The 23,887-nt window shown below is 45.2% G+C and overlaps 1 protein-coding gene across 1 annotated transcript in view; it reads left to right on the top strand.

Moving 5' to 3' along the window:
- The window catches only part of T265_11233 (hypothetical protein), a gene marked incomplete at both ends in the record, with an annotated part of 32,524 nt that overhangs the window by 2,570 nt on the left and 6,067 nt on the right, over positions 1–23,887 (top strand). Inside the window, 8 exons of the mRNA XM_009177835.1 lie at positions 607–754; positions 8,973–9,105; positions 9,661–9,781; positions 12,329–12,552; positions 16,873–17,009; positions 19,283–19,536; positions 21,195–21,418; positions 23,150–23,391. Of these exons, the coding sequence (XP_009176099.1) occupies positions 607–754; positions 8,973–9,105; positions 9,661–9,781; positions 12,329–12,552; positions 16,873–17,009; positions 19,283–19,536; positions 21,195–21,418; positions 23,150–23,391 (1,483 nt within the window). The remainder of the gene's footprint in view (positions 1–606; positions 755–8,972; positions 9,106–9,660; positions 9,782–12,328; positions 12,553–16,872; positions 17,010–19,282; positions 19,537–21,194; positions 21,419–23,149; positions 23,392–23,887) is intronic.

Raw genomic sequence — 23,887 nt, 5'->3', positions numbered from 1 at the left:
CCAGGTCAGCGAATAAACAATAATCCAATTATGTTGGTCCAGAGGTCTTCTTCTGGACAGTTCCCACATATAATAGATTCCGAAGATGGCCTGAAATGTTTTGATAACGGAGTCAGTGCATGAGACTCGCGAATGACCGCTGCAAGCGCGAGCGAAATCAGAAGAGAGAGTCGAAACACGTGACCACGATTGTATTCTGTGAAATTATACAAAGTGCGCGTTTTTGTAGTTTTTCGTATTCAAACAAAAAACTATTATGCGATTGATGAAATACGTAGTGTTATAATGGAAGTAAAATAAAGGTACAAAACGCCACTTTGGGTAAAAGCCTCGATCCTGTGTATCAATCCGTGAATCCATTAATGGGAACAAAATCGCAACATCCAGCGAAAATTTCGCAAAAGGCAAAAAAGACCTCAATCCCAATACCTCCTGGGAAGAGTATGAGTGACTCGTGGTATGTACTTTTAGGTAACCTCATGACTGTATTCACTTTGAGAACTGACTTCACGAAGCAGCGGGTGTTCACCACAGCCAATCAGGGCGTTGAGTTTGAGGGAGCACGACCCTGGGCGCTCGCACTCGTTGTTGTGCCCGACGTTCTAGTTAACGGATCCCGCACATATTTATACCAGGATGGAATCGGATGATGGAGCGAATAAAAAAGCAGAGGAGCAAAATAGTGTAACAGAGGACGATCCTGGAATGCCAATAAAAAAGCAGTCATCGGCGCGGGAAGGTTTTCAGTTGCCACGTGAGCTTTTTGAGAAACAAGTTATTTATTTTTCTACTCTCCCTTTTAAATACGCCCGTGCAACTTATCAGAATTCGGCTACCAAGGATCAACAACCAATATGAAAGGTACCTGTGAAGGTTGGAGTCAGGTTACTGAAGCCTGAGCGGCTGTGGATGAGCTAGGCCACGCTCCGTCTGAGCTTCGAAGCTCAAAGGCAGACGTGAAAACGTTCGGCGGGATACTGCGTTTAGAGGGCTGATGCTATAATCACAACCTCGGAAACAATTTATCGTTAGTTCGTCACCTGGACCTGCGCGATAAATACCTCGTTTTCGACTGTATAGTTATACTTAGTCGCTGAATAGCGCTTTAGGTATCATTGATTTGTGTCAACAACATTCCCATTACATGAATGTAGAGACCATGTAGGTCGCCGGTGATTATATTGAAAAAGCCTTACACCTTACGAAAAGACGGAGAGCGACTGGAACAAACACTTAAAAACGCTGCTGCAGTGCATATAAACCAAATTTAGGTTCTATTTATTATTAAAATCCTACGGAGCCTTTCATGAACTCCTCATAGGTCACAAAAATGGAGAATCGAAAGACTGTGGTAATAGTGATTCGATTAACGAGCAAAAGAACATATTGATAAGAGCTATGGTGTGCAGAAGGTTCTGGTTTGTGGTATATCTTATGCGATGTACTGCGAACCATATCGGCGAAAAGGTGACAGCGCTACAGGACCCACACAAAGTATACATTGTGTGCCGGTTGAATAAGCATCGCAAAATTCTGAAGTCATTCGAAGTGGCTAGGGTTTTCAGTCGTTTATGTGCATTCTGGAAACGACCGGCTCTGGTTGACCGATCGCTTGGAGGCAGCGTAGAGTTAGTTGTGCAGCTAAAGCCGATCCGACAGAATTCGCAATACTGCGCATGACTATTCACACTCGTGATACCTTCACATAAAACATACGATTTGGAACACTGATGGGGGCGATCGCAGTTGACCGTTTCTACGGTACCTAAACATCTTTGAGACACGTTTGTCATAGCTGATGGAGTCTGCTCCGGCAGTGCTGATAAGGTATGGCGACGACAGGGAATACCGCGACTATGGATTTGAAAATTTAAGTGTTCGAAGATTGCAGTATGTGGAAAAGTGGTTTGTCAAACTTGTATTAAGGTTACTGTGTTATGACCATATTTCTAATTCATCTGTATGTGGCAATATCTGGAGGGTAAGTTCGTAGGGTAGTTTGTTCAACCAGCAGTCTTTGAAGAAGACAATGAACGACCCCTTGTAAGTGCTCTTGTTTCCGTGTCAACCGATCAGTACTTACTTCCTGTCGTGAGCCGATTTGTTTTTTTGGTATGTGACACGGTTAGGTTTTCAGCCGATGTCTTCGTAAAGGGATGCGCGTTCAGTTTTTTGAACCTCCTTCGGTTCAAAAGCTACCATCAAGTTGATAAGCATTGACGACAGAATGATGGAGGGAGTCAAACGCAGCCCCCCAGCACTCATCACTGGTGTGTTGCTGTCGATGATGTTCGTGTTTAATACAGTCAAAGGTCACTTCAATAAATCGAAGCGATTCACTACACATAGAGACCTTATTACGAAGGTCGTTTGTTCTATCTCCTGCGAACGAAACTCGAACTTAGTCGTGCATCTGTACTCCGTTAAATGGAATCCAGTCTTCCCACATTTCACTTTCTGAGTTTCTGATCATCGTACCACTCTGGGCCGTTGTATAAATGGTGTGGGACTGAATGCTCTCTGCCTGACTTAGTATCAATGACAACAGTTTTTGTGCTGTCTGCCTGTCTAACTCGATCGGCGTCAATGCCACTCTGCTGGTGTCTACTTTCGGTGCCATGAATTGTACCGACTACACCAGCTCGGACTTTAAAAATGTACCTTCTAGTGTCCGTCTGCACTGCTTCATCGAGCGGAAAAATACATCTTTGCAGGCACCAATAATGCACATAGTAGGCTGCCTCCAATGAAAGTCCACATTTATGATCGCATTGGGTTGGGGGCTCGTCGCGACTGCTCGAGCTGTGTGATGAGCATCACCTGTTTCTTAAGATACAAATTCTGATGTAGGCTGTCGCACCGTTTAGCCTGGCGGCCATCAAATCCGAATGAACGTGGTTGGTTGGGTGAACTTGTTGGTTCATAGGGCAATTAGCTACCGGTATAGGTCTGCCGTATGAGATAGATGGGATATGGAAATCAATGCCGACCATGCCGTTGTGTGGACATGCGGGAATGCAATTCTCTCAAGGACCCTGGAGGACATATGTAACCCAGTAGTTTTGATTGTATCCTGTCCGAATGTCCTTGGATGATGTACATGAATACTTAAAGGGGGCTGTGCTAACAGCCTTTAAAACTGTTTGTCCTACTTCTTGGACACAACCTTTATATCGTCGAGATCATCATCATCATCATCATCATCGACAGCATGACATCAATGTTCAACACCGATGCTTCATTACCGTCGAGATCAGTAACTGACTGATACTAGGAAACATACCATCAGGTGGTGACTGTAGCCGTACACAGCCCTTCGAAAAGTTGAATATGTGAAAGTTTGTGGAAGCAAAATACTGATGNGGGAGAAGGTTCAGAATCGAGTTATGTCCTGTATCGGCTGTTTCAATCAGCCGGTAAAAGGAGAAATACCATCAACAAAGCAGAAGGAGAAGCCACCTGGCCAACCGTTTGCAGAAGTATCCTCTGGCAAACCAGAGGTTTCGGAGGTTAATCCAGCTCACCCGCTGCAACACTAACCTTAGAGACAATGTGCACGTACCCAGATTGTTCAACAGGATAAAACACAATTGTTAACAAGCAACTGACCCAGATGGACTGCATCCTGTCATCTCTAAGGAGGTGCAGCAACTTTTGTGGCCTGCCTGAGTGAACTGCAGCGAAGAACAATGCCTCCGGAATGGAGTGCTTCTAAGAACAGCTTGATGGCTCTCGAATACCAACGATGGTAGCCTTGATTAAATATTGCATCCTATTCGATATCACCAAACACTGGAATCACCTGCTAGGTGGTGGTGCTCCAATTGAAATCTTGTCCCTAATAAAAACATATGTCAGGTCTCGTGACCGGTCTTAGGCCTTTAATAGGCTTTCACCTAAATTTGTCACATCCAGTGCTATCAGGTCGTCACGAGAGACAAGACCTAGCCGTGTTGTGGCGCCTTGCGTCCCTGCGTCACTCACAGACTCCTATTTCAGGTGTGTTAATAGTTAGAGATCTGACCAACCCTGTTGAATAGACTGATCATCATCATGCCATCTTTCGGCATGCGCCTTCAACAGTCAAAGTACCGAGTCGTGCTCCATAACGGTAGTTTCTGAACATGCTCCTTACAATTCAAGGAGAACCACTGAGCGTTATGAAAATTTTTACGTATCTTTGTGGTTGCATTAGCTCTGATGATAGACTGAGTGCAAGAACCTCAAAGGCTCAAATCAAGTTTGCTAAGTTGCGTCACTTGTGGCGTCAAAAGGCAGGTCACTGGATCTTGAGGTTCGTGTCCACCAGGCTGCAGTAGGGGCTGTGTTGTATGGGTGCGAGACTTGGCCTGTCTGGATAGATGATGTGAGGCATCTTCAGGTTTTTGACCACCGATGCTTCAGAAGCGTTGGTGGTTTTGGATGACGTCAACGGATTAGTAACGAGGTGACTAGAAAATGGGTAGTTGGTTATGCAATAGATACTTCAATCGCGAAAAACATCCACTACCATCAACTGTGGAGGTTTGGTTATGTGCTTCACATTCCAAAACACTGGCACACAATCAAATCGTGTGTGAACCAATATTTAGATTCGGAAATCCCGATGAAACAAACAAGGCGTATCAGGCTATGGTGGTGGTCATATGTACTGCGCATTCCAAAAGGCGTTGTCGTTCTCAATGCTGTATTGCAGTTAGGCAGTGGTATCTCGTGTTCTTGTGATACTATCGATCATGGGTGCAGATCAAACCTGTCTCAGGCGCTTGCATTAGCAATAAGGAACTCAAGGTGAACATTGTTTTCTGCTACGTAAGGATACGTTCGACAGTAATCGAGTCATGACGATGACACTTATCGTTAATTTGCTCAGCTAGTTTGAATAGGTTTTAGCAGCTTAGAAGTTTTGCATGATGGCCTACGTCGTCCAAAACCGCCATCTGGCCCATGGGACAGGTTCTTATAGTTTCCTGCAGACAATGGGGAGTGCAATCTTCAATAAGATCTTGGTGCGGATATGGGAAGCCTATCGAAATCTGGCGGCAAATACTTCCTTTGGGCTCTGGGGAGGATCTCCTCAGCGTACCAATCGGGAACCAGTTAAGTGGACGGATCAGTTATCTGAGTGCGCTTCCAATCTCCTCCTGGCGCGTTGCTGTAGCACTTCGTTTTCTTGGCAGCATTTTGTACGTTTTTTAGCGCGCCGTACCGGAGTCTTGGAGACGTGTCGGATGGGCACCGAACGTCAATATTCAGTCAGTCGGGTCGAAGTGAGTTACGGCGTTCTACCTTTCTCGATCAAACTTCGTTGAAGACCACGAGGTTGGATTCGCTGTACGGATCCATTATACTATTTATCTACCTTTTGCAGTCCTGCTGCTTCACTTCGTAACGGCACACTAATGGTGTTACTTCGACTGGTGATGAAACGCTTGAAACCTGATTGCTTAGTGAACAATCGAATGACCAACTATACGACTTGATGATAGTGTTCGGAGACGAGATTTCTCAGTGATAAGAGTGCGAATTTACTGACCGGAAGGTTCGTGGTCCGAACCCGATCTCTGCATCTCGATTTCCCACGTCTAGGCTTGGGCACCCTGACAGTATCCTACTCCTCACGACTTCTTCGGGTGGCATGACAGCTAGGCACCGAAAGGGTGTTACAGCTGAACGATTTTTAAGTATTTTTTATACTTGTAAACTCCTCACGATTCGGGTGGCATGACAGCTAGGCACCGAAAGGGTGTTACAGCTGAACGATTTTTAAGTATTTTTTATACTTGTAAACTACCCACTGTTTTAGTATTCCTGAATTCCGGAGGCGTATTCGACACAGTTGGCCGGTCTTTTTTCCCTGACACGCCTGCTCAGCATGGAATGCCCCGGAAGTTTTTCAATATAAGCTCTCTGTATTGTCAGACTTCTGGGCGTGGGAGAGTATACAGAAAGCTCTCGAAAAACTCGTACACGGTGGTGCCCGACAAGGACGCCCACTCCATTTCTGTTTGATTTTGTGATGGACGAGTTAATGAGATAAACACGGAAAGCTCCTTAATACCCTGGTGCTCAGGTAGCTGCTGACGGAAACCTCTTTGATGTGGGATATGTAGACGACATCGTTCTCGCTTTTGGAAAGAAGGTTCAGGTGCTTTTGGATAAACTGAATGAAGTCATCTCCTCTTTTAGCATACACTTAGCTCCCTCAAGCTGTAAGGTCACGTATCTGGCCATTTAGTCACTGAACACGCCACTTACAATCCAGGGAAAAGCATTTGAAGTTGTGACGTCTTACTGTATTAGTTCTGACTGTGGTGTGACAGTCAATGCACGAATCCCCAGGTCTCGAGTGGCGTTCGCTACTTTGAAAAGCCCATAAATGCAAAGCGGCATGTTCCTGAATTTCAAGGGACGTCTGTATCAGTCTACGACACTTATTGTTTTGTTGTCTCGGCTGTATTGAAGCAACGCCGTTGGATAGATACTGGCAGTCTGTTTGGTACACGATAAATGATTCATTTGGAATGACTACTTGCTTGATGTCAATTAGGTGGGACGCAATTGAGCTTCTGGCTGAACTGTTGAATCTAATAGCACTCCGGTGAAAGAGGTGCTCACGTGTTCTCTTAGAAAGTTGCCATGTCGTGCGCCCAACATACTCCGCTGAACAGAAGCAGGAGAAAGAATACAGAACCATATTCTGGGTGGGGACTGGCATCGTGTCTCTGAGGTTTAAGTTGAGAAAAGGGTTGGTTGTAAACCAAGACCGCAGAGTTCCATCCGGAAACGTGCGTTGTAGGGATTGAAACAAGCGGCGATTGACTATGTCTGCCAACAGATCGCCTTTATACGGTACGCTCAGGTATATTCGCTTCTCTCCAACGGCCGTGATAGGCGATTGGATAGGGAGGTCGGACCTATTCTTGGTAATAAATTTCTCCGGGTAACCATTGGCTCGGAGCACGTTAGCAATGTGCTGCCATTACCTGCACAATTCGGTAGACCCTGGGGTCATGACCAGGTAGGCAGTTGATAGCGCGGTGGAAGAGAACTGGCGATCAGGAGGCACCCACTATGTATGACGTATAAGTCAAAGCAGGAAATCTTCTCCACCTTTATCTGAAGTTGTGCTGTGGACACTGTAATAAGACCAAATTATGTTGATGAGCTCAGCCGACGCCCCGTCGAGCAGCCGAGTCCAACGCGGCTCACCAGCCAGCGGAGCACATCACAGCAGCCTGTTGGAAATAGAGGTGACGTGCCAGCATAATTTTTCACTTTCTGTCTTATTCGAAGCCTTGAATGCCCAAGGGCGCGTTTGAACTGAAACGTCGTAGGTATCCTGGTTAATGCCTGGATAACCATCACAAAGCTGCTTGTCGCCATTTGGGAGTAAGACAGTACAACTGAAATGCAAAAATTAGACGGGTCGGTGTCCCAAACAGATATGATTAGCTTGCGGAGTTGTTTGGGGAATATGAATGAGCATACTTTTTGCATTTTTGGTTGAAGTTTCATCTTCCGTCTTCTCTCACCGGGACGGTACGATGGGCATTATTTGACGTTGCCGAATCCATTTCATGGGCGATTCAGCAGTTGACTGAAATGTTTTACCTATTTAGGGCCTTTGCCGTCAATATACATGGTAACTATGGGATGCCAACCATGGGATCTAGGTGACTTTCAGGCCGCGAGATGGACCAAGTGGTTAGAGCGCGAATTTACTGACCGGAAGGTCCGTGGTTCGAACCCGACCTCCGCCACTCGACTTCCCCTGTCTAGGCTTGGGCTACCTGGCAGTATCCCAGCCTTCGTGCCTCCTTCGTGTGGCATGGCAGCTAGGCACCCAAAGCGTGCTACAGCTGGACGAGGCCGAAATGTCCGTGGTCCGAACCCAACCCCGACAACTGGACTGCTCTTGTCTAGTTTTGGCATCCTGGCAGCATCAAACTTAGTGCTTCCCTCGGATGGCAAGGCAGCTAGGCACCGAAAGGGCGTTGCAACTAAACGATTACCATACTAATGCTTATTATCCTTAGGCCTAAGATATTGCGGTGAGGCTGCGGATGAGAACAGGCCAGCGTCCATACTCGAACCCCTTCCTGAACATATGGAAGACCGTATTTTTCAGACCTATGTTTATGAACCGACCTAGTGCGATAATCTCCGGAGCTCAGTTGTAAACAGAGATACACATAGCGCCGTACCACGATTACATCTGGCTTATTTCTGATAGACATGTGGAAATCAGACGGTAGACTTCTTGGAATTCCGTTCGAATGATACATGGAAAACCGTGTTGGATAATGCGAAGAACGACGAGCGCCTTTCGAGCTGATGTATTCCTATCGTTTGTAGACCCCAGAGGACTAGACACCTAAGTCCCTATTTGTGTCGCCCCATAATTTCTTGTGACCAGGACAATGGTATTTTTCGAGCCCCCTACCTAGTAATTGGGAGAAGCTGTTTTTTCATAAAGGCTTTCGCAGCTTCAATATTCATTTGGTACTCATCACCGTTTGCGTTCACCCACTTTGATACGTATCCCATGATCTCCATTCTCTTAGTTCTCACCTTTGATATCATCATTCGATTCATTCTTAGCTCTTGAATTCATTTAGCGACCTTCCACAGCCAACGCAAGTCGGACCCAGGTCAGCTTATCGGCTGGAAAAATTCTCCGTGGATTATTTCACTTCCAGGAATCGCTTTGCTCGTTTTATGATTTGGCATGTCAGAATGCTTGCGCTTTTGAATGGAACTGGTGACCTTGTTATCCAAAGAGCCCTCATATTCATGTAATGTATCACGGAAAAAGGAAAATGCGCTAGTTCAATCAGTTTGAAATGCCAAACTGACCATATACTTGATTCCAGACCGGTTAACATTGCTCAGCATCTTGCGTCTTTTGTTCTATGTATCATTTACCCGATTTAATACTAAGCAGACTATTTTCTCTCCCGATCTCACAGCCTCTCCACCAACTTTTGTCACCATGCGTCAGCTTACCGAGGCCGCGAACGCTTTCTACAACATGTCGCTTGCGCACGAGATCACAGTGGATTCAGAATTCCGCATAGAAAAATACGATCCTCCAGAGGATAGGTAAGAAGCAACTGGTGACAGGAATAAAAACTAACCTTTAAATAAACTGTGGTCTTTTTCTTGGCGGTCATTAAAAAACCGGACCCTTCTTTCTTGGGAGTCATCTTGCCTGGGGTTCTGGGCGCAGTTCCAGAGTATCCGTAAACCTTATGTTCTACTTGAACACCTAATTGTACACGATTGGCGAAATACGCTCGCTTGCGAGTTAATATGGTGTTAATGAGTGATAGCTTAACACCAACCGAAACTTGTTTATAGTATTTTTCAAATGATTTTGCTGCACAGAGGTCGTCTTAATTTTCGACCGGGCCTCCTGTAACTTATTTCCTGCACCATAGCACTGTTTGCACCAACATGTAGGCAACGCTCTGCATCGCCATCTCGTTTAGAATATTTACTTGTTTGGAGTGACTTGATTAGTTGTTCTGTTTTCTAGAGGGTGAATCTTGAAAAAAAATTCCTGTTGGTTCAATCAGCATTCCATATCTCGCTCGAATTACTCTAGACAGGTGTATATTTTATTGTATATCGGCATCTTTTTTTATCCCTTTGAAGCCTCGAACACACTGTCAAAGAAACCATGCATCGTGCGTTCTGGGATATGCTGCGTTCCAGTTTGGAAGCCGACCCGCCAGACTACCAACCGACTCTGAATTTACTGTCGGAAATCAAACAGGTAATCTTGCCTTTTGTTGCTGTTTGTTGATTTTACCGGTAGATGCTTCACTATCCATTGTCTTACCTAGAGACGCTGAGACTGTACTGATGGGAGCGTTCAGGTTCAGCCGAATCCCTTACTGATTCTGTGGATGTTTAGCCATCTACACTAATGACTGATGTGTGCGCTTACCAAGACAATTTTCAGAGGCTGTCGTGCAGTTCGCTGGTCATTTAAAACTGTTCCTTTGTACACCATATTTCGTTTCGTCAATATTGAGCATTACAGTCAATAGTAAGGAATCCTTACACACGCAACATACTGTTGAACTTTGCGGGGCCTTTTCCGGTGTTTGTAACTTCCGGCAGTGAAGCATCAGTGTCATGCTGTCGATGATGATGATGATGAACCGAGCTTCCACCTTGCCTTATTGTGTGTCTGAATCTATAATGTTTCAGTCATATATCTTGCCGTCATCATAGGTTGATTGGGCGGTTCTAGGCAGAACGCCAACACCGGTTCATTTTAAGCCTGCATTAGCATTCCAACCCGAGTTAATGTAGGTTTCCTAATCGTTCCGATTAACTGTACCTTCCAACAAGCTAGCAGGATGTAAAGCTGATAGCCTTGTCGAGCTTTGCTCATTAGTTCCCGAAGTGATAGTACGGAGTTGGGTCACGTAGAAGACCTGCTTAGTTCAGATATCTTACTAAATGTCATCTCAAATATTGGCCATTCTGTTTTCGGGTGTCCCTTTCGTCTTTTGTCAGTATTTTTTTTACTAAAACACAGTGAAAACACTACCGTCCATCTTCATTTTTTTTCTAATGCGCAGAACTTCCGTACATTGATTAATGTGTTTCCACCCAGCGACAGCTAATGATTTCGGTTCCCCTGTCGTCCGTGGCAAGCTGTTTCTGCCAGTAACTGACCAAATATTTCAACTGTGTGTAAGTAGAGTTAGCTATCGAGTGGGCTCATCAGCTCAGTTCAGCAGCGGAGGTAGGCGGCCTTCGGAAGATCACACACTCTAGTGTTGGCGACTCAGTTCTTGCCTGTCAATTTACTGGTTTCCACTCTAAAGTGAAAATTGCAATCAGGCGGCAGGACGTAAGATTGCACAGTTAGAATGATTGGAGCATGTGCTGGATCTACGTCAATGTGCATCAGAGACACTACTTACATAGTATACTTGTATTGGCCTGACACGTGACCAAAAGTCCTTCATTGTAGCGATCACATAAGCCACACGGCCAGATAGCGGCGCAAATCTACGAATAGCCATGAACCACTGGGTACCGGCTTACACTTTTCTGGGCGAATAGTACGGTGCAAAGTGTTTGCAAATGAGTCCATAAACTGCTGTTACTTTGCCGATCGTGTAGATTTTCTGATCCTGAGACAGACAGCGATCCCAAACCACGGTTTGGTTTTTGTATAAAGTACTTTTGACACGGCTATCATGTCACAGTCGTTGGCAGTACTCACTGATTTTTCGCTAAGAACTAGTAAATAACTAATGTGCTTCCATTTGTTAGCATTTCTGCTCCCCTCGGCCACAGACTCAAAACGTACTGTACCTACACATTGAACAGCACAAACAGTGTTAGAAGGATGGTTGGTTGGTCGGTTGGTTCCCATAGATCATTTGACCGGTATCAGGTTAACCAAGTATTTTTCTTTGACAGTCTGTATTCACAGCCAGGATTGGTGCGATTCGATCAGCAGATCTTCACTTATATTTCAAACTCTAAAGTTTGTGCTGCGCGACACTATACGAGAGGAAATCATTGGGTCATTTCGATGTCTTCTGATGGTCGGGGGTTGTATTTTAATCCGAAACCTCACGACTAATACGCTGACAATGCGTTTTTCGGAGCATATTTAACCAGGCTGGGAATGTCTGCCCTGCACTTCAAACTACAGAATGACTGTATGAAAGACAGCGGTCCAACACTATGGTTTCATGTTTACGCAGAGCGAGTACCCTGACGGTCAACGTCAGAATTAGTTGGGCTGCTGTACAGATGTGTCTTAGGGCCGAAGATTTGCATCGGAGACTGGAGGGACATAACAAAAATGTTGGTAATATACCACAATACGTCTTCTGTTAGTTATACTGAAAGGGTAGAGGAGACGTAGAAGTTCAGATACCTGAATAATTACCTTGTAAGTATCAGATATTATATGAAAGCTCGAGGACTAACTAGAAGATCAGCCTACTTCTGTTACTGTACCGATAAATTGTGAAGTCTCACATGGAGTCTCACCAGATTAACGCGTGAATTATGTTTCGGTGTTGCTTGCGACGTCGCGTCCTGCCCGAACATAAAATGCACCATTCAGTAACCTCGGCGATTAGCATGCAACTTTACTGGTTCCAAGTAGTTGTTAATAACTGAGTCACATTGCATTAGATAAATCCGGTCTGTTGCCATACTATTTCCTAGATTCTGTTAAAAACACACCACCTCCAGGACGCTACTTTTAATCTTCCATGCAAATACCGGTTCTGGTGTTTCCTAATCCACACCCTTTCTTCTTCTTCGTTCACTCCCTGTTCAGTCTCTAAATGGCTTGGTGCTCCCTAACCAGAAGACTCTTCAAAAACTCGTTGACAGCTCTTTGGATTTGGATGCAGCCAAAGCTACACTGGAACAAACAGGGCATCTGAATTTGGAGGCCTATGCAATACAAGTGATAAATATGATGCACCAGTTTTGTGCACCCGTACGTGATCAGGAAGTGGAAAACCTGCGAAAAATCGACGATCCTGTTGAGGCATTCAGGTGATCAACACGTACTGTTAGTTTGCTGCTTCATACTGAATTTGAAGATTCTAATCATGGTTTTGCACACATCCTCTGCTGCCTGTAACATCTCACGTCGTTGTGCAAAAATCATAGGTATACGACGAACGAAACCGAGTACTATTGGGGCCACCCACTGAGTTATTAGTTGCTAAACTGTTCGCTGTACTTCCTGATAGACTGGAAAGATTTCTTGTAAAATATACCTTCAGAGCGATTATGCTTTATGCTCCAATGGTGACGAAGCACCTAGTCACCAAGCTCAAGAACTCACATGAAACACCAGTATTTCTCATCGTCCTGAACGTTTTCAAAGTTTTGTCAAGCTGAGTAATTGGGTGAGGCGAAGGGGATTTGGAACATCGATTTGCGCTCTCAGAAGACAGTCAGTAAAAATCATACAGAAAGTGTGAAGAAAACAGGTATGAACATTGGAAAAAGTTTGGAACCGATTGAGAAGTCATCATTTCAGAAGAGCTTGGTAAACAATCGGTAGTTTTTATTTGGGCAACGTTTCGCTTTTGGCACAAAAGCTTCATCAGGCCAAGTGAACAGGTCACAAAATTGGCCAGGTTATAAGACAGACGAGGAACCAATCAGTAAGTTCTCTTCAGACTAAATCAGTGTTGAGTGTCAATTAACGGCTCTTGTCGGCTAGTGTGGGTGCCAAAATCTTGAATCGATGTGTTGGAGGGTTCCAAATTAGTTCCGATCGCTTTCCGTTCCTTAATCTTCCACTTCAGAGTGCTTCACCTGATGATTCAGAAGAAGCCGATCGAACAGCGGCCCAAATTGAGGTAAAAAACAAACTTCGGGGTAGTGGATATCCAGCTAGCTTGATTAGGCGTCAATTGCGAAGGGTGTTGATACCGGTAGAGAAACCCAACAGGGAATGGATTGGGACAGCTGTTATTCCATATAAACCAGGGACATCGGAGGCAATTCGAAGAATTCTAAACATGGCCAACATTAGAGTAGCTTTCCAGAGGGGGAACACTCTGCGCTCTGCATTGGTGCAATTGAAGGATCGCCTCCCGGCAAACAGAACCAGGGACTGTGTCTACAAAATCAAGTGTAATGACTGCACCAAAATCTATATAGGACAGACGGCCAGGGAACTATACATCAGAGTCGGAGAGCATAGCAGAAAAATAAATAGGCCGTCGAGAAACGCAGATGAATATCAAGCGTTACTGAAAGACTCGGCGATTGCGGAACACGCACTAGACACAGGACACAAAATAGATTTAGAAAATGTTGAGGTTTTGAGGCGAGGACTACGGTCCACGTCACACAGACTGATCGCCGAGGCGGTAGAAATCGCCAAGCATCCCAGCGTCAACAGAATGAAAGGCGTAGAACTGGCTAGCGTGTGGAGAACGGTCTTGGGTCACTCGAGCTGACACGTGTTGGTGTGCGGTCATCAGTAGGAAGAGTAGTCATCACTTGGATTCCACTTGACCTCAACCCCCCTCAAACTAAATTGTCGGAACACTCACAACCCCACAAAGACTAAGGAAAATCTAACAGCGGCACCCGAGGCAAATCATCAGGTGAAGCACTCTGAAGTGGAAGATTAAGGAACGGAAAGCGATCGGAACTAATTTGGAACCCTCCAACACATCGATTCAAGATTTTGGCACCCACACTAGCCGACAAGAGCCGTTAATTGACACTCAACACTGATTTAGTCTGAAGAGAACTTACTGATTGGTTCCCCGTCTGTCTTATAACCTGGCCAATTTTGTGACCTGTTCACTTGGCCTGATGAAGCTTTTGTGCCAAAAGCGAAACGTTGCCCAAATAAAAACTACCGATTGTTTACCAAGCTCTTCTGAAAGGTATGAACATTGTTTGGGAGTCTCAGTTCTCTGAACTTGGGGATGTGGGAACCATAGGGTTTCTCGATCATATTTCGATTCTTTTATATGGGTGGTGTATCACGCGGCTCTTCCATCGTTAAATTCTGGTACAAAACAGTAGTGAACAGAAAAAATAGCGCGACAAACACATTCTAAAATCTCAGTTTAGAAAACGTACGCAAAATAGTTGCTTTTCGAAAAACCAAGTACATATTCAAAACAGTTCCCAAACCGGCCATAGAAGTTCAACCGTAATTAAGATCGTGATGGAAGGCAAACATTGGCGGGTCAGACTGAAGTTATGGTGAAAACAACACCTGCTGACGAATGTGCCTCAGTAACCAAACGTAGGTTCACAGAAAAGAGCCAAAAAGAACACTTGACTGGCCACCATACATGCTTCTTGTCCACACTCACTAAGGTCGCAGCATTAACTGTTTGAATCAGCTGTCTTTTGTTGCAAAACTCTAATTACAACGGCTTCGGTCGTTAGCAACTTCCGTTTATGGAATTCTTTAGAATACCGTTTGCACACTGAGTAAAACTGACTAAATGCCTTGTGATCACTCTGGACCAGATACTTCAGGGCTGGACTATTGATAGTTTTGATTGGGCCCAAGCACAGCAAGTTCAGAAGATGTTCAGAAATCCGTAAGTTCAAGTAACTCACACCATAGGTGCAGATTGCGAGATATGGAACGGACGAGTTGGACTGAACTGGAGTCTATCTTTTAGGCGCGGAACCTTGTGTGAGCGAGTTTCAGCTAGTAGGTTCAGCGTAACAGTCGGAAACATTTTGTCGATACCTCAAGAAGGCCTTCATGTAGGCAAATCGAAGGCCGTATCCTTTTTAGATGGGACGCGCTAAAGTACGCCTTTCTTCGATCTTGTACCTTCGGATGAGGTAGCTCCCTTAGAACAGCATTTGCGAACGAGGGGCTCTGGATAATTCTCGTTCAGCTGTGGCACCCTTTCGGTGCTTAAATGCCATGCCACCCGAAGGAAGCATGAAGAGTGGGATACTATCAGGTTGCCCAAGCCTAGACAGGGGAAGTCGAAATGTAGAGGTCGGGTTCGAACCATAGGTCTTCTGCTCAGTAAATTTGCGCTCTAACTATAGCCACCTCGCCCCTGGACATTTCTAATCTGGTTCGTTTCAGTACCCGAGGGACTAGGACTAAAAATAGGGGATAGAAAATACTATCAAGCACAGTCGAGCTTTAGCGACGCTATTTTCGCATCTGCATGGATAAACTCTCGTTTGCAGTCCTCAACGACATACAGCGACGTTTTTCAAACGTGAATGCCAAATCTTCCTTGACTCCTCATTCACTTGGTCTTATGGAAAACACAGGCTTGTATCACCAATTATCTCAGATGGAATACAATGGGTATGTTCTGCTTAGAACTTCGTACTACATTTTCGTAAGCGTTAACCTCTTGTCCTCTTTGACCTAACGGATTTTAGCACTCACCGATGTTTAGGATTATTCCTTCTGCCTGTATTCTCTCTGATGGCATCTAAGTCCGTGTGGCCATTTGATTATACCCTACTTTGTTCGTTAACATCTGCTTTGCTTTATGTCTCCATTATTGTCTTTCGGAATACCATTGATACTGCTAAGCAGAATGGACTTTCCCACTCAAAGGGAAAAATGTTTTCAATCGCCCGAATCCATCTGAATGTGTTATTGACGAATTTGTTATTAGCACATTGTACCATTTCGTTCTAGAGTGTTTATCGATATCTCCCTTTGTGTCTACTATGCAGATGAGCAAACCTTACGGTGACTGGTTGCATAGCTTTAGCATAACCGAAGTCGTCCTATTTTGCATAAAGTGCGAGTTAACCAGTGGAGGGAGGTCTGTGCCGTGTGTGCTAACCTCGCCAACAAGAAACCGCCTTCGGGTAACACTAAATGTATCCTCTACGTATGGTTCTTCTTGGGAGGTGCGAACAAGATGAACCTTTCCTCTTTTTTGTAGAGTTTTCTCGTAGGAGGAGGGAGTATTATGTCAGGGTATTTCACTTAAGTTGTTCACCTGGGACTAAGCTCACCGTGGCTTCTCGCTGTCCACACGGTGTTGGGCTACTTGTTTCTGATAGTCTCTCTTAACTTGAAGCCGTCGTGCGTCGAGCTGTTTTCAGAACCTTTCCGTCTACAGAATTCTCCAAACCAGGCCAGTAATCTTCCTCTAATTATGCTCGGTACGGGTACTGACAAACAATTCTAGTGTTCCTCGATGTCCTTTGTGTCATGTGAGTGTGGGATATCCTGTGATGGGCTTTAATACGATCAATCGCCTAATACCACGTGTTTTCCGCTGGCATTTGGCCAGCTGTGTCGCAGCGTGGGCCTGACAAAAGAGACTAGTGTTGTGGTGGTGGACAACTTTATTTACAATCGTTATCGTCCTCTTCTTCCCCGTTCTACAGAAATGCATTCATACTTTTGGAGAAAATGCATATGGACTTGGCCAACTTTACCATCGCTCAGATGCGGCCGTATATCCGACAGCAAGCCGTCCAATACGAGCGCTCCAAATTCGCCACGTTTTTGGATGCACAAAAAGGTAAATGTCAAAATTTCGGCTTTGATCCGCAGACTTAGGCACTCTGATTATCAGAATACTCATCGCCCTTTTCTGTTCGCTTTGCGCTTTCCCTTCATTATGCATCATGTCTTCATCAGGTGCTTCATTAGGTACCGTTGTGTCCCTTTCCCGCCGTAGCGGGGCGGCGTTGACGACACTATGGGGTGGATCGAATCGCTACGCTGCACGAAACTAGCTATGAAACTCAGAAAATAGAACGAAATCTGATAAATGTTGGAATACGAAGTTCACTCAGTAAGATGGAAAAAGTACGCATCGGGGTTGGATATGGACCGCTGGCCTTCCACTCACAAAACGCCAGCTTCGTGTCATACTTTTTTTGTTTGACTCTACATGTGATTTGTCACACCTCTGTGCAATAAACTGACGACTGGTATATGTTACCGCCATTACTATACCCCTTAAAGCACGTGAGTCAAGGTATCTTGTTAACTCTGAAAATGTATGCCAGTCTTTGGTGCATAACTTCATTCACTAGGAACACCCTTTCAGTTCCCAGCTACCATACCACCCGAAGGATGCATAAGGGCTGTCAGGCTGGAGTAGCGGAAATGCAGATGCTGGTTTCGAACGACGGACCTTCCGCTCACTAGGCTCGCCCATTAACCAGTGAGCATAATTGCGCAGAAAGCTTGAAAATGTCCTTTTTATCATATCTGTCCTTCTCCAAGTATTGCCTATTGGTCGTGCGGTTCATCATAGGCCACATACAATAAATGACAGATGATGAGAAATAAGATGTCGACTTATATCAAGTATGAGATGAAAATACACACATTTCTGTTGCGAAAGATATTGTCAGTCAACAGGTGCGCTCAAGTTGAACAAGAACCGTGAGAGTTTCTGTTTTATTTAAAAGACTGCATTCAAAAGGTGCAAAACGGCCCCCATAGATAAACTTGGGGTCTATCCTTATTTAAGGTAAGGCGGTTGATTGGATGTGGGGTGCTTGGAGGTTGGAACCCAGCGCCACGATGTCTATCCGTGGGACATTCTGCGAAACTGCACAGTGGTCTTGCTCTATGTAAGACCTTTGATTAAAGGACACTTTGGACGATGAGTTTTCCATCGAAATCCAGTCTTTTCCCGTAAGAAAATTGGAGATAAGTCAAACAGCTCAGTTTTGCACAATGTTCCGGGCTTATTTTGCTGTATATCATCGGGGCATGGTATCGATTACAATATATGAATTAAAAAGTAAAACGAGTTACCTTGTGAAAGGTTTGCTCTGCAGTTCACGAGGGTAGTGCCAGCGAAACAAAAAGCTGTTTCCATTCATACAGATCCGGCCTGCTTTTGCGAATAGCAATGGTCTCGGAAAATTTCGGAACTCTGCTATTTGCTGTGCTGAACACAATGTGGCCGCTGGATCGACGCGGTCCCCGCTTAACGTCAGCTGACGATGGGCTGCTGAGGAGAACAGCAGGGTAGGCAGTGATGCTGTCTAGCTTTGACGTTGTATCGGTGCTTCCCAATTCTCTGTCGTAATTGCCGTCCCGTTCTGCCTAGGTAAGTGGCCGTGCATCTACACATGTATCCGTAGATGTTGGACCCACCGGTCGGTCGGAATAGAACTTTGACTGATGGTACTAGAACATATTTTGCTCTGTGAACGAAGACTGGCCTGACCCTCAGGCCACGTTTTGTAGTCTCTGACGTTGTTCTCTTTGAACGGTAGAATAATAAGAATGCCAAGTTTGAGGACAGTCAGCTGATTGGCCACATCCCTGTTCATCTGGTTGATGTAACTAGAGCCGTTTAGCACCTCTACATGCAATGTCCTATTAATCAAAGCGTGATCGCTGACGTAAACGCTTTCTTATTTTGTGGTTAATGTTGCGGAAACCATTGCGTCATCTTCAGTCAAGGAGGCCAAGAGACTCAATATCCAGGCTGGTGTAAGTGCGCCATAATATATGAGGATAGTATTATTATACTGAGAGTAAGGGATCACGTCAGATGTCGGTCGGGAGGAAAACCTGACTCCTGACAGCTGGAAGGAGTGCGAACTTTCAACAGGATTCGAGCAGTCACAGGACTATGATGCCTTGCAAGAAGCATTTCGACGTTTAGAGGATAGAGACCGTCGATCCAACTTTCTACGAAATTAAATATCAAGCTGGCTTTTTCTTTCCGTAAGAGTCAGCTTCAATGAAGTGAATTAAAAATCAATGAACGATGGTCTAATCTTATCTCGAGCGAGCCAAGCTTTTCCTTCTGTCTGTTTTCAGCGCTTGGACTCGACGGACTGAAACGAACACGTGAATGGATTAAAGCTGCTTTTTCCAAACTCACTAATGTCCCCCCATTGGAACTACCGAGTACGGCTTCTGCGGGTCACTCGTCTGGAGAGCGTGCGGGGAAGCGATGGGTGAGCGCTGATAGTGACAGTTCGGCCGAAGAGTTCCCCTTGACTCCGAACAATATTCTGCGAGAAGCTTATCTGGAGCTGTTGGTGTGGCCCACAGGCAAGGATTGGCCCGAGGTAGGTTTATTTTGCATGCTTGTACATTTTCAAAAAAAATTGCCTCTCGGATGGTCAGACTTTGAAGTAGTTTCGTTCATCTGCGCGTACATTGAATTGACGGTTACTATTAACAAAAATCAGTGTATGATTCGGCTGTCAACCATTTCTATGGGGAAAGCAATATATGAACTAATCGATGGCCATAACACTTATAAGGAAGTACATCAGAGGGATACAATAGGATGAACCTAATTATTACAAGTTGATCACGAAGAAATGGAGTGTAACTCCACTTTAGAGACCTCACTATCTTACACACGTCCCTTATTTTTTGTTCTCAAGGATCAACCTGTGAACCGACGTCAGTACCGTTTAGCTGTCACTTCCTCTTTAGATCGATTGAGCATTTGGGTTGTAGTTACGTGGGACGTTTGTGGTTGGTTTCCGTCTGGCCCGCCTGTTACTTTTTTCCTTTGCATAGCTTAATTGAAATAAATTAGCAGTACAGTGCGGCAGTGAATCATCAGCGCTCTACAACGATGTTGTTATGAACGATTATCTGTTATCGGTTTTGAATAGATTCACCATGGGTTGAGAACAGCACCAGTCTTATCTTACCTAGAATTCGGTAGCTTTGATCTTTGGTGAATCAGGGAACAAGGATTTGATACTATCCTGTCTATGGATTTCAACGAATTATTCGGAATTTTGCCACACCGCGGAAGGTTTGTTGCTAAATACCAGCGAGTGTTCGGTTGTGCAACGGGGACTTCCATTGGAGAGTGTGTCCAGCACCAGGAGTTGCTTTGGTTAGGCTACGTGTTGCGTATGCCGAACTATCGTTTGCCAAAGAGAGTACTGTATTCCGCGCCCAATTCAGAGTGGCGGGAACAGAGGGGTATGGAAGAGAGTACGAAATGTTTGGGTACTGTCGGTGCTACTCGCCTTCCGGGATGGGGACCACGTAGTCCCCATTCGGCCTGGTCGCAGACGCTGCAAGGTATGGCTGCTAATCGACGTCAGTGGCGTTCTTGTTGTCAGTTTCCATCCAGATTGCCCGAATGAGTGCCTGGAGGTGTAGGCCCTCCGGAATGATTGTGGTGAGCTAAAAGTGAGTCCCTTACCTTTTCTTCATCATAAGGCAGTGAAGCATCAGTGTTAAGCACGGATATCGTGTTGCCGATGATGGGGATGAAATTACGGAAAATGCTCGTCACAGTTCATGAACGTTATCATTCAGACATTTCTTTAAATTTTATCACGCTGTTCCACCACATTCCTTGTAAAAACTACGAGTTAACCCCAGGCCTAGTAACCAAACGGTCCGAACCATTCTGTAGGCTTGGATAAGTTCGTATTACATCATCTGTCGATGTTACAGCTTGACGGCCGTTTGGTAATTCTGTCGTGCTTTGAGGGAAAGACTGTTGTCAATAATGTTGAACGTGGAAACCCTTTTTGATCAGCTGGTAGAACGAACCGTTGCCATCGTCTCCTACCAACCGGATTCGTTGATAGTCGAACGAGTGTAGATAGCTTGAGAGAGAAAAGGACAACTGTCAGTTTAGGTTAACACTATGGTGAGTTCAAACTAAGGCCCGTAATCGTCACTCCCAATGGCGTGACCACGTATTCCTCAGTCCCTCGACATCTCTTATTTTCCACGTTTCTTTCAGACTGTTGTAATGGATCAACTGCGTCTGACGGAACTTGGCATTCAGCTAGCTAATATTGTCACATTGACTTCCTTGGTACTAGTCGTGTGCAATTTCGTGGCCTCAAATGCTTCCTCTATTTTCCCCGGGTCTTGTTTGTCCCGAGTGGATCCCAGTATGATGGTTCAACTGAAGCAGATGGTGTGTAAATCTGGCATTGGCATTCTTCGGAACAGCACATCAACGTACGTCCCTAAATCTCGCATTCAGTTGTCTATGGTTCACTGTACTCAACATTCGATGCTCTTACTTGTCTCATGCGTGACTGATCCGTTAAGCGCAGTAAGTCAGTGCGAACGCACTGTTCACCTCAGAAGATTGAAGCTGTCTCCCTGCTGTGTTGGGAGAAAAAAAAACAATTGAAGCTGATCATCTACAGTGCGGTTTCATGGCTTTCATCGGTTCGATCGTCACCAACAATAGGATCTGTCAGAAAGCAGATGGAATTTCGTAGGTTCTGAAAGAAGTCCAGGTTCCCGTTCCGTGAACGGAAAGGCACGCCTGAAGTCTCGCTTACCAGACTGATACACCAAATCCCTCTGGGTTTCTGGCCGATATCATCGCCCACTGAAGAAGTCACACAAGAAGCATTTACAGAAGTTACGCCTCGACTATGAAGTTCAGGTGACTGAGAGCGTCCTCGGTATTTGCATTGTGTCTATCTTTCAGTGATTTCAGTTCTTTTTCACCAACCGTGAGGGGTTGAGTTTGAGGACACTAATCTATAATGTTGAAGCGGAGGTGGTACATTGCCAATACACATGAGTTCTTTCGCTGGAGCACCGTAAGGAGTGGGCTTCCGCTGAAGGCAGTAGGTCGGATTCAAGCCCCCTCCCCTTAGATGTGCGACGGGACTAAGTCATTTCCCATTATTGTCTCCTCCCTTTGTCCATTACCAGGAAGACGACAGCTACTACTGTTTGCACATATTGGCTTTCATAATTGGCTGTCGGGCTTTACAGACCGCTTCCGGCGTGCACTAACTCCCACTGCACACGCTTGCCAGGTTCTGGATGGTCAACGTCGAAATGTTGATGTGCGTGTAAATGGGGACGAAGGCCGTATCCGAATGAATTCACTGTTGGTGGTGTTCGGTGGCTATCTGTGCCCTTGAAAATATAGCCAACGGTGTATATAAATGTCAGCTTTCAAAATGTCGATAGTCAGCTCTACTTACTGGTTTTCCCAGCAAGATCGGTTCGCACGTACTCCAGTTTCCTGACGAATAAGTCAAGTGCACCAAACCAAGACATCATATCGGAATTTGCTTTTTCTCTAGAACGAATAATGTCGTTCCTATCTGCGTTGCTATTTATACAGAGTTACCTCGGGAGGACTTGTGTAGTTCTGCAACTTCGACACCAATTAGAAATGACTCGAGTTTCCCCAGTGACTTGTGGTTTTGCATTCTGTCACCGTCATTGTTCGTCCGTTGTCTTGTGAATCTTATAGCCGTGCCACTTGAACGTTCAATACAGCCACTGTGATTTCCAGTGCATCCAACTCAGATGCTGACAGTGAAATGGAGAATGCCAGATGGAATGAGCAGAGATAAGTGGTTTCTAAAAAACAAAAGGGCAAACTACCCAGATGCAGTTGAAATTATGGCAAAAAATATAACCTTTCAGCTGTAGCACCCCTTCGGTGCCTAGATACCGTGCCACACGAATGGAGGCACGAGGGCTGGGACACTGCCAGGTTGCCTAAGCCTAGACAGGGGAATTCGAGAAACAGAGGTCGGGTTCGAACCACGGACCTTCCGGGCAGTAAATTCGCGCTCTAACCACTTGGTAGCTCCAATTGATTCTCAAACTGACTAGTAGTTGCCTGAGAGAAATATAGCTGTTCGTTTGATGCAGTTCATTTTCAACTGTGGTTGTGTATCTGCTCTTACTGCTCCACCCTACTCACACCAGTTCCACACAACAACGAGGGGCGGCGATGGCCGAGGAGATTATTTTCACCGTTGAACGTTGGTTGAACACAACGCTTAGCTCCCTTAAGAACACACCGACCACTCCAACGGATACGAATGAAACTCCTGGGGAGACAGACGCGTCAAAGGCAATTCATCTTTTACCAGACCCTTTGAAAGAGACCTTGTCTTCCCAAGTTGTGGAGGTGGTCAGCGAACGGCATCCTGTGTTCATCCTTATGAGTGAGTCCCTGTTTACCTTATACTTCTTATGTCCGCGACCATAGTTTCAAAAACCCAACTCTTGTGGTCTCGATATTGCCTCTGTGTTTCTGGAAATGGGTGTCTAAACATGCGCTGGTTAGTAATTCGAGCTTGGCGAAGTTGCGAATGTAAAATAGCTGCTCTGATAGGGCTAGGCATGGACGGTTACCAGAACTTTACCCAGATCAGTCACACTGTTATGCGTGTTCGTAGTGGATTTTTGATCCACGTTTCAGAGGATCGTCCGAACCTTTTTCCCACCACTCAACTTGCATTATCTTGTTAAGTATCCATTCAACACCGACGGAAACGTTCCACGCTACGGTTGCTGTGTGTGGTTTCACTGGGCTTTGCTGCCAAACACTGAAGCACCCGAATAACGAACAAAAACTCATCATCATTGTCAGCTGTAATAACCGCATACTCGTCGTACAGTGGTTGTAGCTGCCGCAGTTTCGTTCACCGATGTTTTTTT

Source organism: Opisthorchis viverrini, assembly GCF_000715545.1.
Source record: "Opisthorchis viverrini unplaced genomic scaffold opera_v5_470, whole genome shotgun sequence".
Lineage (NCBI taxonomy): Eukaryota > Metazoa > Platyhelminthes > Trematoda > Opisthorchiida > Opisthorchiidae > Opisthorchis > Opisthorchis viverrini.
This window is presented reverse-complemented; position numbering and strand designations above follow the sequence as displayed.